At 47.6% G+C, this 13,731-nt stretch overlaps 1 protein-coding gene across 1 annotated transcript in view; it reads left to right on the plus strand.

The window, feature by feature from the left end:
- The first annotated feature begins 3,512 nt into the window (after positions 1-3,512).
- The window catches only part of LOC126523622 (glycine receptor subunit alpha-2-like), a 97,168-nt gene continuing 86,949 nt past the window's right edge, over positions 3,513-13,731 (plus strand). Inside the window, exon 1 of the mRNA XM_050172222.2 lies at positions 3,513-4,053. Within this exon, the coding sequence (XP_050028179.1) occupies positions 3,950-4,053 (104 nt within the window). The 5' untranslated portion in view covers positions 3,513-3,949. The remainder of the gene's footprint in view (positions 4,054-13,731) is intronic.

The raw sequence follows: 13,731 nt of genomic DNA on the forward strand, positions 1-13,731 counted from the left end.
ACCCTATAATTTATTTTTTTAACTTCGATTTAATACCAAAGGTCGAGGGTTCGTAGCCTGTTCGAACCGTTGTCGGATTTCCCGTCCCATGAGCAGTTTAATTCTTTCACATTGATGAACTTCACCTTACATTTAAACAGATGTCCGCATACAGAATACGCGTTCTAATTAAACGTGGCTCATTCATAGAGCAGTGAACTCACGCGCCTCTTTGTTATGGTTTTGCTCACTCCCATGTTAACTCCAGTTTGGTATTACGGAGCGACACGTCGCTGCAACCCGTTCAGAAAGGAACAGTTTGTGTAGTAGGATTTTCCTCGAGTGACGTACACAAGTGCGAATCACTTATTACGTGCAAACAATATTCCGAACGTAAATGATTGACGTAAATATAATTTTGCGACTTTTATTTTCCGGGTCATAAACGATAATGATCCAGTACCATCACCCCAAAACATCGCTTCTTAATACTGACAAGACTTGAATAAAGCACTGGCTCACTTATGAGCGAACCATCTGTGCGAACCTAATGAATGAACCGAATGTGCGAACAAACTATGGCAGATAAAGAGTAGATATTCAGCCTTATCGCTCTGTGACAAACTACGAGTACCGTTTCCCTAAATGTGCAGGCAGCTCTCAATAGGAGATAGAACTCATGAATGTTTTTATGGCTACAATAAAAAAGAGAAAGAAAAACTAATTCTAATGTTCTACACAATTACATTCCCCTTGTGTGATACGCCTAATAGATCACGTCCTGTCATTTGTATTTCCTGTATTTTTGTGCTGATGTCTTTTCAGTTATCTCAATGTGTTGCCTTTGAAGTTTTTAATTGCTAACATTTCATTAATTCACAAACATATCTTGTAGCTCGACAATTAGTTTATAGATAATATTTCTTAGAATAATAAAGTGACTAGTTTAATGTGTGCTCACAGTTGTATTACTTCGACGACTGTTACCACGCACAGGCTGTCCGAATTGAATTTATGACTTCGGGACTTACTTTTCTATATAAATGTTTTTGTGATTACTACTTCACTACTGACATGGATAAACTTAATCTTATTCTTTAAGATACCAGCAATGCCGCTAGCGATTCAAATAAATTATAGAGACGGTGTTTAATGCTTCAATGTTTCCAAGTTCGGAATATTTTTCTGAAGTTACACGAATTTCTGCAGTTACACAAGAACTGCGTTTCTCTGTTAACATGTTGTCCGGAAATGCCTCTTTAAAGGAAGTACTCCCTCTTTCTGAAGGCACTTATAATAAGCGCTGTAGCTCCTGAATCTCCCTGCGGACTGCCATAAACCTCTCTCGAGGACACCGGGTGGTCGCCAGACCTAAGTTTAGTAAAAGCGACTCGAACGAGCGTAACTCCGTGTCCACTACAGCGCAATAGCATCTGCAATACTCGCCAACCTAACACCTTGTACCGGCTGATATCCTAGTCTCTCTAGTTGGCCCATCATATCCTCGGCGGTCCTGGACCATTCCAGAGCAGCAGCCTTAAGAGGAAGCTTCAACTAGGCGCCAACTCCGAGTTTTGAGACACAGACACATAAAACGTAGAAATGCTCTTATGTGACAACCCCTGGACCGAATTAAATGAAATTTGTTGCATTTGCGAGAAAAAAGAATTGAATTCGTGTTGTTACACAGCAAAGTTACGATTAGGGCATGAAAGTTTTAACCGGAAGCCCCGAAAATTTGAAAGTTAAAATAAATAAATAAAGCACGAAGTTCATAAATACGTAAATTGCTACCGAAAACTCATATCGCAGCTCTGCAAACTGCATCCGTAGAGCATTTCAAGCGCACAAATTTCATTTATCAATGTACAGCGTCCGTGCAAGTGCTCGAATGTTTGCAAGGGTTTTGCAAATGTCCTACTAAAAATTAATAGTATATTTCAGAACCGTGCATAATTACATGCCGCAGTTTGCAGAATCGTGCATGTTTTTTTTTTATTTCTGAGTTAAAGCGTCGCAAGCTTGATCCTTGTGTATTCTTTCGATTTAGCAATTGTCGGCAATTCTCGCACAATATGATGGCCTCAATGAAGGAGATGTTCCTGCAGTGACCCTATGTTAGCAATTTAAATGTGTCAGTCATCGTCAAAATTTATGCACTCGCTGACGAGAAAAACCATTTCTCCGTTCCCAAGTATTTACGCAGGAGCTTCCAAGCTAAAGCTTCCTCTTAAAGCGATAACGGTACGCTCTCCGGCTTGAGCCAGACGTTAGTACGTTTAGACGAGCGCCGTTGCATATGTAGTATCAAAGGTGCTAAAAAAAAAAAAAGAAAGAGAACATTGACCAAAGATACTTGCAGGATACGGCTGTTACAAACAGCTTTCCGCTTCACCTACTTTTCCAGCGTTTATCCATTACTGGCCACTTGCTACCCACTGAAACTGGCGTTCGCGATGCCTTTCACGCACATCTTATTTGCACGTAGTCGACGTTTCTTAGGCTACCTTAGACTGTAGGCATAAACATCGCAGTGGATTAAGTATGCAATGAAACGTCTCGAAAGTGGGTGTGCCATAGGAATTCTAACTACGCGATAGTGAAACTGTTGCTTGCTGGGGATTGTTCAGTTTACGAGTAACTGATTGAGTACAAACCCAGCAGTATACCTGGATGACGTTGTGCGGCTGGCTATGCGGAATATCTTTTTTTTTTGTCCTGAAGACGTGAAAAAAGTGGAATCTGAGTAAAAAAATTAAAGGTTTAGTGAGACTTATTTGTCAGCCAAGGTTCTGCAGGTACGACCATAGGCTTCACACTATGGCAAAAACAAATCGCTCACGTGACCACTAAGAAATATGGCAACGTACTGTACAACGATAAGAACATTGAAGTGTTTTAGGTTCAGTGGTGAGGCAAGGGATTAGTAACAGAATGTGGCTAGGACGCTTAAGACAGCACTGTCATACGCGTATTGCATCGTAAGCCGGGAGGCGCTAATAATATTAAGTTAATAATACTAACTTTTTAAAGTTAATATTATTAACTTTTCTTCCTCTTGATCTTCACCTGCTGCAGTAGCCCAGTGGCTATGGAGTCGCGCTGGCGGGCTCGAGATCGCGGGTTCGAACCCAGCCGCGGCGGCCACTTTTGATGGGGGCGAAATGCAAAAATGGTCGGGTACTTTGATCAGGTAGACAATGTTGAACCCCACGTGGTCAAAATTAATCCCGAGTCCCCCTCCCCCTACGGCGTGCCTCGTGGTCGTACTGTGGTTTTAGCACGTGGCTGGCCCCCTTCCCACCCCCAATACAACAGATCATAAAATAAACATGACGTTTATGATTTATTCGCGTATTTTTCCTTTGCATTTCTAGTGTTCGACTTAAGGAGCGAACCACCATATTTTTATCTGTACAGTCGACTGCCCTTTCCATTTCATTTTCGCGGGAGAATGAGTAAAAAATGAACGCTGATGCTCGCACTAAAGAAGCTAGGGGGCAAAAGCCGTCCTTCCCCCCCCCCCCCCCAGCGTAAACGACCCAGAGAAAAAAAAAAAACGATGCGCGAGTCGTCGTCATTCAGCATCCCCTTTAACGACTCGGCGCACTCTCAGCTCCGCGAAGCGCGGCTCCGCTCTTCCTTTCACGCTGCCTTCAGCGCACGCGCGCGCACTTTCCGAGTACGCGCGCTCTCGCTTGAGATTGCGCGCGAAAAGGCGATCGACCTTGCCCGCGAGCTCCGCGCGCTCTCGCTCTCTCGACCGTGCTCGGCGTGTCTGGCGGCGCGCTCCGCCGCAACGCCCAGAGGAGCGGCGGCGTGCGTCTCCGGCCGCACCGGTTGTTGAGTCAGCCTCTCCTCGCGGGAGCGCGCGAGGCGCTCGCCGGCTGCTGCCTCGTTCGCCGGATCGGCCTCCTCCGGCTGGACCCAAGCCAGTCAGTCGCACGCCGTGCTCGCGTGTGGGCAGCCCATGCTGCCACGGACCGCTCGCAGCATGGATACGCTCGCTGGTGTCGCCGCTCTTCTGCTTCTAATCGCCACTTGCATCGCACCGGTACCGGCTCAGGATGTCAAGTGAGTGAACTGCCGGGATGCTGTGGGGACGACTCGGTAGTAGGACGTACTGCCTCGCGAAGACGTGGCGTGAAGAGCCATGCGAAATGTTGGAGAGACTGGAAACTTAAATGACGTCGGTCAGATAAACGTGTTCCCGGTGCAGCAGTTTTCTTTTTTCCAAAGCTAATTAAACGGTTCCCATTAGCGCACTTGTTGGAAGGCCGACTTAGGAAAGTGGCGTTAAAGCACTGTTTATTTGCATACGACCGAGGTTGTACGAACGACGTCGTGTTGGTTCGCCGGAAGTCTCTATGCACAAGACATGGCCCCTCCATGTCTTGGACACGAACCATGCTAACCGGTGTTATCTCCAGCCCTTTCACCGCCATCTAACTTAACCTAGTCTTCTTTGTTCGTCAAGATGCTGCGTTTTCTGGCGCAACCTTGGACGCAGAAATGCCTACCCTGTTACCGACACGCAATGGCGTAGATGCAAGCTAGCAATCATTCCTAATCCAAAATTCTGGACTACAACGATTCAGTAGGTTTAATTGAAGTGCTCCACGATGTCAGTTCCTTGCAGAAAGCGCAGCGCATCTCGTGCAGCTGTCATCGTGGACTGGAGCATCCAAAAAATGTGACATAAGCTCGCAGATTTCCGGGGCACACCCGCCAAAGCATGAAACGGACGTTCTTTGCGAATAAAAGTGCTGTCGTCTTCGGAATGAAAAACCCTGTTGTTGGTATACGAGACATGGCGGCGCCGTTGAGCCGTACGTACTGGCAGTACCGATGGACCAGCACGACATCGCGCGCACGCAGACTGTCTTGGCGTAAGGTTCACGCCAGTGTGACGGAACTGTTGACTGCATCTTTATCACTGAATTGCGATACACGTGTAGGCGAATATAAAAAAAAAAAGCTGTAAAATGGAATGAAAGTGCGGATAACGAATACGTTACTACATCGATAGCTTACGTGCGGAGCTGTATAAACAGCAGCTGCTGGCCGCTGTTCAGTGCGTTTTTCGTTAGTTTTATTTTGCAAACGTGTTCTTGATAAACGCCATCATGCAGTAGTACCCAGGGGTAAATTTGGCGCGTTTAACACCGCTGTGCGCACTACGAGTTAGGAACGAAGATGACATTTATATATAGCACGCAAGGGGTGCACATTTGCATTTCTCATTTCTGGACAACCTATTTTGCGATGTCACGCTCGCGTGCGCCGCCCCCGCGTGGGCCGTGTGTCCCACGACGAAAGAGTTGGAGGGGCAGTGGAAAGGGCGCCCACGAAGAGCGACCTTACCTTTTTTTTTTCTTTGCGCGCTTGGCGCGAAAATCCGGTTGTGGTGACGATAGGGGGGGTTGTTGTTTTCGTGGCGGGAGAACCGGCAGTGCATACTATTTTTATATGAATTTTTTCTCTGATCCGGAAAAGGAAAGTAATGAGAAGATTGCATGCAGCTCACGTAGGAAACGTAAAAAGGAAATCGCAGCGCTGGGAAAGCTGCGTCTCTTTGCACGTGCAGGCCGTACCGAAAGAAACAAGGAAAAGGAATTGTCAAATTCAAGACCAAGGACAGACTAACTGGCGTTACCTTGTGTGCCATTGTAAACGTAGATATGCAGAGGGGACGAGTGCCAAGAATATAATTAGTTTTGGAAACGTTGCGGAAACATCCGGCGTGCACTGCCTAATCTCTGCTTAAGAAGCCTTCACGCTTAATTGTTTTGCCTTTGTCAGATACCATAGTTCACGAAAGGTCTGTCCAATTTGCTTACGTCGTAGAAGTTCATCTGCAAGATAAAAATAAGGATGTGTTGAGCGCGTAAGGATTTTTCATCGAAAAAGACATCCTGTAGGTGTTCGTAACCCGTATTACCGAACGTATGAGCAAGAAATGTGCGTTAGGGCTTCAGATGCTCCAGGCGTTTCACGAGTTTATCAATGTTTTCACCAATTACCACGAAGAAATTGCAACTCGGTGAATAGGATTCATCATATGCGTGAAGCTAGGTGAATGTGGGTGTCGCTAGATGCTCGTACTGGTTTATTAGACGGTTAGTCACTGGTACTTCATGTGTGGCTTTCATGTAATCACTGTATATAAGCAGGGGTTGACCTGCGCGTTTGCTTAGCTTAAGATGAGTCGAAGAAAAAGCCATACGATGACATTCACCTTTACTCTGTCTCCGTGAGCTTCTGTGGTTGAACAAGTAGCTGTGTCGACGCCCGCAATTTCCTTCCTGCACTGCCACGACTACGGCACGTGCACGAGGTTCACCGGTCTTTGGCGGCAAGCGTGCACAAACGACGCACAAGAACTGATCTTGGGGAAAGTTTGGACGAATCCATGTTTGCCTTCATAGCCCAAGGAAGGGGACGAGACGGGGCCGAACTGCAGCACAAGCGCTACCTGTCGTCCCGTATGTTTTTTTTTTTTTGTGTGTGTGCAATCGTCTTCTTTGCGCTATCAAGGCGAACGTACCAACGTTCTACAATTTAAACCCTTTTATCAGTTCCACATATTCATAGCGGAGTGGCTTTCTTCCTGAGAAAGCTGTCGAACCAACGCATTCAAAATTCAGCAACAAAACACGGTCGCGTTTGGAGGCTATCAGCTCTCGTGCAGCAGAGAAGGCGATTCATAACTGCAGCACTTGTGACGGTTACGTTGCAGCGTGAGATTGCAGTGTGACGGGACCATATATATATATATATAAATATAATCTGTCGTATAAAGGGGCGGGGGCGACTGACCAAAACCACTGACCAAAACCCCGCCGCGCGAAGTCATTCTCTATTTTGTCTCGAATGTCTTTTTCACGCTCGGAAAGAGATCTCAGCGCGAACATCGCCAAATCGGCCTGGATTTCGCGGCAACGCCCATGCACCGGGAGTCACATAACGCCAAGGCGCCTCATCCGAGCACAAAGTTTCAAGGGCATTTTGATGGCGAGCTAAAACCCCTCAATTTTCCAATAGTAGCGCGATTCTTAGATCTTTCCGGCACCCCGCTCTCCCCGACGTTTCCTCCTCCACGCCTCCTGTTGCCGCAGCCTCCTCTGCTTCCCCGTTGGCTAATCTATGTCACGTGGAAGCAGGCGCCGCGCTTTTGTATATTGTTCGTTCCAGCGCGCTCCGACCGCCATTGTTGGCCCTGCGCGCGACGAAAGTACGCGTAAACGGACTGATAGAGTGCGTTAGCGGAACAAACTGAGTGTGTTAGGGACGAGAACTTACTTGTCATTCCGTGCTGCTGCGCCTCCGGTTGCCGCAACCGACACAGCGACGGCAGAAGGCTTCTTTCTTGACCATCCGGCGAGCCTAACGCACAAAGAAGAAAAGTGTGGATACACATGATCGGGCGGGCTGACTTCGAGGAAGTGGAAAATACGCACGGCTTTGTGAAGTGCTACGGTTCCTCAGAACGTCCTCTTTTGAGCCTAGTTCGCGCCTGCCGCTTCCAAAAAGTGTGTGTTCATGCTGTGTGTGCTTTTAGAGAGTTTAGGTATCTCTTAATGAGATTTTATTTACTAGTTGTAACAACGTGTCATTATTTCGTATTATTGACGGCGCCTCCAGGGCACCAAGGCGGCAACGGGAACACTTGTGATGTCACGTGCTTTACAGAGGCCTCTGTCAAGCCCGGAATACATGGAGCGAATAACCGGCGTCCGAGCGACGAACTTCCTTGGGCGGCGAACGCCCGACGGCCGGCGTCCAAAAATTTGACGGCCGCCGCCGACCTGCCTGTCCAAATATTTTCGTCGGGCCGCCGGAAGCGTCGAGCACGCAGCGTGGCTAGCAGCGGCGGACGACAGCAAATCGGGAGGCGCCAGTTCCGGTCGCTAGGCATGCTGGTCTTTCGCGCGTGGGCCTTTTCTCGTCTTCTGCAACCACGTTGGTGTCTGCGCTAGTGTTGGTGTATTTTTCAGTTATAAAAGCGGTATATGCCACCTTAAAAAGCGCTTATATTTGTTTCATCGTTTACCACAACGTGTATGCTAAGTCTGATAACACTGGCGCCAACACGGCGAACTCGCGGCGGCGTCCGCCCGCTGTTCGCCTCATGTATTGCTATGCAGCGCATCTTCGACGTCTTGCCGCCGCGCCCCTGTTCGCCGCGCCGCGTTCGCCGTGACAATTCGCTCCATGTAGCCCGCGCTTTAGCCGTTACATGTGCCCTCCTGGAGAAGCACTTGTAAAAAAAAAAAAAGCAATCTATTGTCGCGATTACCGCAGCACTCCGCAACGAAAAAAGCGCCCCTCGACTGCGGCAACATACCGCGCCCGTGGGAAGAGAATTACGACACACCAGCGAGGAAATCTCTCCACGGGCCTCTTGCATTTCGCCTCGATCCCGGCTGCTGCCGGACGCGTCCTCAATATTGGAGGCATGAGCAGTGGCTACTCGCACGTTTTGTGTGCAGGATTATAATGGCCGAGAAAGGCCGCAAAGGACCACAGACCCGCTGATAAGGATTAACATTTTTACTGCTTAACGTTAACATTTTTATGCGTCCGAGTAAGTAAATGGGTATCGCATGCGTCATATGCACTGCATGTGAACCTACTAAACCGAGCGCATACTTTCACGTTGTCAAAACCTGAAACTCTGGTAATTACGCGCGTGTTTGAATACACCGCGTGCATGCGTCGTGTTTGAGCAACACGAACTCTCAACGTCCGCGTGCTTTACGCCTTAAGTAATGGTCCTTTCTCTATTTCTTCCGTAATTCTAACACGACCTTCTTAAGGCGAGTTACTGACTGACGAAGCAAGATTTCGATTGAAAAACCTGCTCCGCAGGGTTCGCACGAACTTTTCCGCGGATTTCCTCCGGTAGTGTGTTAGCCGTCGTCTGCTAAGACAGGGCCAGCATGGGCGGCGCCACCGTCGAGGCTGCGCCGAGCGGAGGAGGAGGGAAGTGGTTGGCGCTACTTTTGGAGATTGAGGGGTTTTATGGCGAGCGGGCTCGTTGCGGCATCTCGCGGAGGCCGCGGAATCTACGGAGGGCATGGATTTCAATTCCGAAACTTTATGGTTATAAAGTTCTCACAAAATTTTGAGGCGAAAGGTGCATTTACACTTCCGAAATCGTGTTTTAGCTTTTCAATTCCGGAACTTTGTGGGTTTGATCTTGTTATAAACATTTGATGCCAAAGCTGCATCGACTTTTCAACAGTCGTACATCGGACCATACAACGAAACAAGCCAAATCAACACGCTGTCAGAGAAGTTGGCATAGAACGCAGCGAGGTCTGATGAGACGAATCGGTGTGGTGGTTCATTAATGCCCTCATGCCACAGAAAATATTATCAACATTTTTTCACCTCCGCCAAAGCATCCATGTCAGGACACTAAAGCCAGGAAAGGTAATTACGGTTTTATTTATTTTTCCTTCTTTGACTTTTATTCGCGAGGACACATTGAGCCTCTTGAAATTTTCTTGTTCTCGCTACCCGCGTGCCGCCAGAGCCAGCCAGAACGCATGCGTTTTTCTCGTGTTGCCCCGACCATCGCACGGCGCACTTCGGTGCGCGTTCGTTTTTCTCTGGCCGAGCGGATTTTCGCCTGGTAGAGTTTTTGACGCATTCTGGATAGCAGACGAGAAAAAAAAAAGCAATGGTCGCTTGTCGCCATCACTGCGTGGAATCGACAGATTGCAACGCGTTCACTTGAGTGTAACCTCTCCGGAAAGTTCTGTCTCACCGGTCTAGGATACCGAGCAGTATGCGTATGGTTCTCTGTGGACCAAGCGTTCCTTCGGTAGCCACATTAGGTGCCCAAAGTAGGCATTCGATTGTGGCCAACATGTTTCCTTTGCGTTTTTTTTTTGTTTCGGTGCCCCAGCCCACAAAAGAAAGAAAGACATTGTTGCGGCGCAGCGAATTGTCGCATGGCGAAAGTTCGTTTTTGTTACGTCTTCTTTTGCGGAAAGAAATGGGCCACGGGACGTTTCAGTTGCCGAATACTCTCACTATATCATTTCGATAGCAATTATATGGACACTCCAGGCGCATTCCTGCCGTCGCCGTGGCCCTCATGTTCCGTATAAAGTCCTAGAGCGGTAACATCGTCACCGCGCCCCGTTGGCTGTATGTACAAGTGCAAGGGGGGGGGGGGGGGTGGCGGCATGGGTGAGCCGACGAAGGTGGCTCAGTTTTGTGTGCGCGAGGGAGAAAAGCGCGAGGAAGCGCGCCGCTTTGCATCGCGCGCAATACGTCGAATGGAGTGGAGGGAGAGGGGGGCGGCGATCTGTTAATCTGTGGTTGCGCAACGTGTTTATTTGCCTTGCTTGACGCATCATATATAGTGACTTTTTCTTAGATACGTAGATTTATTGGAGATTTTACGTATATTTCAATATTTTGTTCCGAGGTTTTGTGTACATGTGCAGGGAACTTTGTTTCCAGTGACACTTTTTTGCTCTTCATCAAGCTGCATCTTCGCATGTGTATATTCCGTTGTATCTTCGCATTTCTAATGTACGAAGGCGAGTCAAATGAAAGTGAGCCAACCCACCCTGCGCGATAATGGTTCCGTTCAGTATCGGTGAGACATGCGCGTAGCACACAGGCATCTCTAAGTTACAAAGGTGACCCGCAGGTGTGAGGGTAAATGTTTTTTAGTGCTCTCATACACTAGGTTGAACATGGTTGCGTGACATAATGACGCTCCAAAAGTTCAACAAAGTGGTGTCGTGTAGTTTTTGACAGCTGAAGGTGTTTCCCAAAAAGAAATTAGTCGTCGTATGGCTGCCATGTACGTGAACATTGCATTTCATTTGCCACTGTGAAGCGTTGGAGCAAACAGTTCAAAGAAAGGCGTGAATGTTGAAAAGATGACGCAAGACCGGGGCACACGGACCGTGCAATCACCCCCAACACAATTGTAAAGGTTGATGAGCTGATTGGACAAGAACGCAGGATAAGCATCGATGAACTGGCAGAGCGTGTGAACATCAGTAAAAGTTCGGTTCACACCATAATTCATCAACATGTCGGTTATCGGTTCTTGTGCGCGCAATGGATGCCCAAGATTTTGAACGACTGCCAGAAGACCGAGAGGTTCGGCGCTGCCTCGACTCATCTGACCCGGTATCATAATTAGGGTGACGACTTCTTGTCTGCAATTGTGACCGGGGACGAATCATGGTGCCACTACTACGAGCCTGAAACACGACGGCAAAGCTTACAGTAGAAACATTCGAATTCACCACCTCCAAAGAAAGCAAAAACCGTCGTTTCCGCTGGAAAGGTTCTTGTTGACTTTCTTTTTGGTTCTTCAGGGGCCATGATTGTTCGAATTTGCTAAACCTGGGGCCCTATAACGTAAAACTATTCCAATATGTTTCTATTCCAATCTCCTGACGTCAAATTTGCGTAACCACCAACGCAAGCACCGGGCGGTCACCCGCAGGGTTGTCTGAACAGACCAATCAAACGCTCTCCTCGTTCATAGGAGGTCACTTTTGTTTGCTTGAAAAACGAATAACATTGCCTACACTGAGCGGCTTGTCGTATCTAATTGGCTGACAAGAGGCGAGGAGAACGCTCAAGTGGAGAGGCATTCGATGGGGCCGAGCTACTGCACTGAAAGTCGATAACCGGATGAAGAGGGTGGTGCCGGCGTCTACGATTGGTCGGCTTTCCCTTACTTAGCTTGCGGTGGCTGGTCGAAAATCGCGGCGGCATGCAACGGAAGCTCAAAAATGACGCTAAAACGGACCCTCAGCAAAGAAGAGTTGGCAGAATGAGGGGGTAAACGTGCCGAAAGTGCTCAAAAACGTTACACGGCCACGCAAGAAGGTTTATTCTACGCAAATACACCCATGCTCTCCGGCAGGTGCGAGTAGCCAGCATCTGAGCGATCGGCGGCAGCAATCTTCTATTCCTTTCGGGACGGGGCAACCTGCGGCTATTCCGAAGAAAATTCAGTTTTGTTCGGCATATTAATGCATCTTTATCGCGTACACGTCACTTTGACGCGGTGAGTTCTTGCGGTTTTGTGACGTCGCGTGAAAGGCAGGTGAAGTGGGTGCAGCCCGAAAACTTTTTACCAATAGCCGAGGGCTAATGGCGAAAAGGGGTCGAATCAGAAATAACTGTTTTCCTTTTTTCTGTCAAATCATGCATAATCAGTGTGTACACATCATATCAGATAGGGAGGTATCGCGGTTTTCGTGACGTCGCGTGACAGACAGGTGAAGTGGGGGTGGTCGAAAACAGTTTTTGACCAATCGTGGAGGGCTGATAGCAGAATTGGAATAGAAAAGTTTGGAATAGTTTTACGTTATAGCGCCCCTGGAGAGACTATCAGTTGTTTGCGATATGATGAAACGGCCGATCGGCTGCGTGTCGCAGTCAAGAACAAACGACGTAGAAAATTGACGAATGGGATCATTTTGCCCCACGACAATTTCCGTCCCCACGTCGCTGATGTGGTTAACACAAAACTGGTAAAATTCAAGTGGGAAACGCTGCAACATCCGCCATATAGCCCAGATCTGTCGCCTTGCGTCTTCCACATTTTGGGGCAATTGAAGAAACAGCTCAAGGATACCAGGTTCTTGTCGGACGATGACTTGAAAGAGTCAATTACAGAGTTTTTGAAGCAGAAACACAAGGAGTTTTATGAGATGGAAATCACGCGACTCATTAGTCAGTGGGAAAAATGTCTAAATGCTCATGGGGACCACTTTTATTAAGTACCCCGTTTGTCATATATTGGCATCGGTTCACTTTCATTTCACTCGCCCTCGTATCTTTCTGCGGGGGAAAATGCGAAAACACCAGTGTACTTAGATTTAGGTGGATGTTAAAGAACCCTAAGTGGTCCAAATTTCTGGAGTCTCCCACTACGGCGTGCCTCATAATCAGAAAGTGGTTTTGGCACGTAGAACCGCATACATTTTTTTTCGTTGTATATTTTGCAGAACTCCTGATTTTTATATGTGGTTTCAGTTGCGACTATAGTTTCGGTGGAATTACAGTACACGAGCGGTGACAGCTGCTCCTGCGCAACCCATTGGAACAAAGGACAGCCTCACTGAGATTTTTCCTTTGCCGTGGCATATGTGCTAAAATGTAGACAAGCTTCTTGAATGCCAAAGTTGCATTGAAATATTTGTCCTCAAATTGTTAATTTCATGGCCTTTACATTTTTCATACCCGCGGCATGCAGTTCTTTGCTGGTTTCGAACTGATATAGTTCTAAAGATTATGTGGTATTTTCTTTGCTTATTAAATAGACGAAAAACCTGGAATAATTGATAACACTTATTTCGGGCAAAATTTTTGGGACACACGAGTATATTCTTTAATGCCAAAAGTACATATTTTACTTGTCTTGAGATCGCGTAGCGTTCAAGAAATCATTCGCAGCATCTTTGGCAATGGCAATGCAGTTATTATTCAGGCATTTGATCCCTCGACAAATTCTACAAGGAGGAGGCCGAGCTGCAACGTATTTCCTATTACGTGCAAGGAAACCGAAGAGAGAACAGGAGTGTCCGTAACCACGTGCGACCCGCGTTTTTCTTCATTCATTCCTGCGCTACTCTCTCTCTTCCGGATGCGTCATACTGGTTAGCGGTGGTGGTCGCCAGCGCGCTTCATCTTAATGGCGCGACTCATCGGTTACACCTTCACGAGTGATTTGCATAGTGATAGATTTGCACGGGTGGT

The sequence above is a fragment of the Dermacentor andersoni genome, chromosome 6 (genome assembly GCF_023375885.2).
Source record: "Dermacentor andersoni chromosome 6, qqDerAnde1_hic_scaffold, whole genome shotgun sequence".
NCBI classification, from domain to species: domain Eukaryota; kingdom Metazoa; phylum Arthropoda; class Arachnida; order Ixodida; family Ixodidae; genus Dermacentor; species Dermacentor andersoni.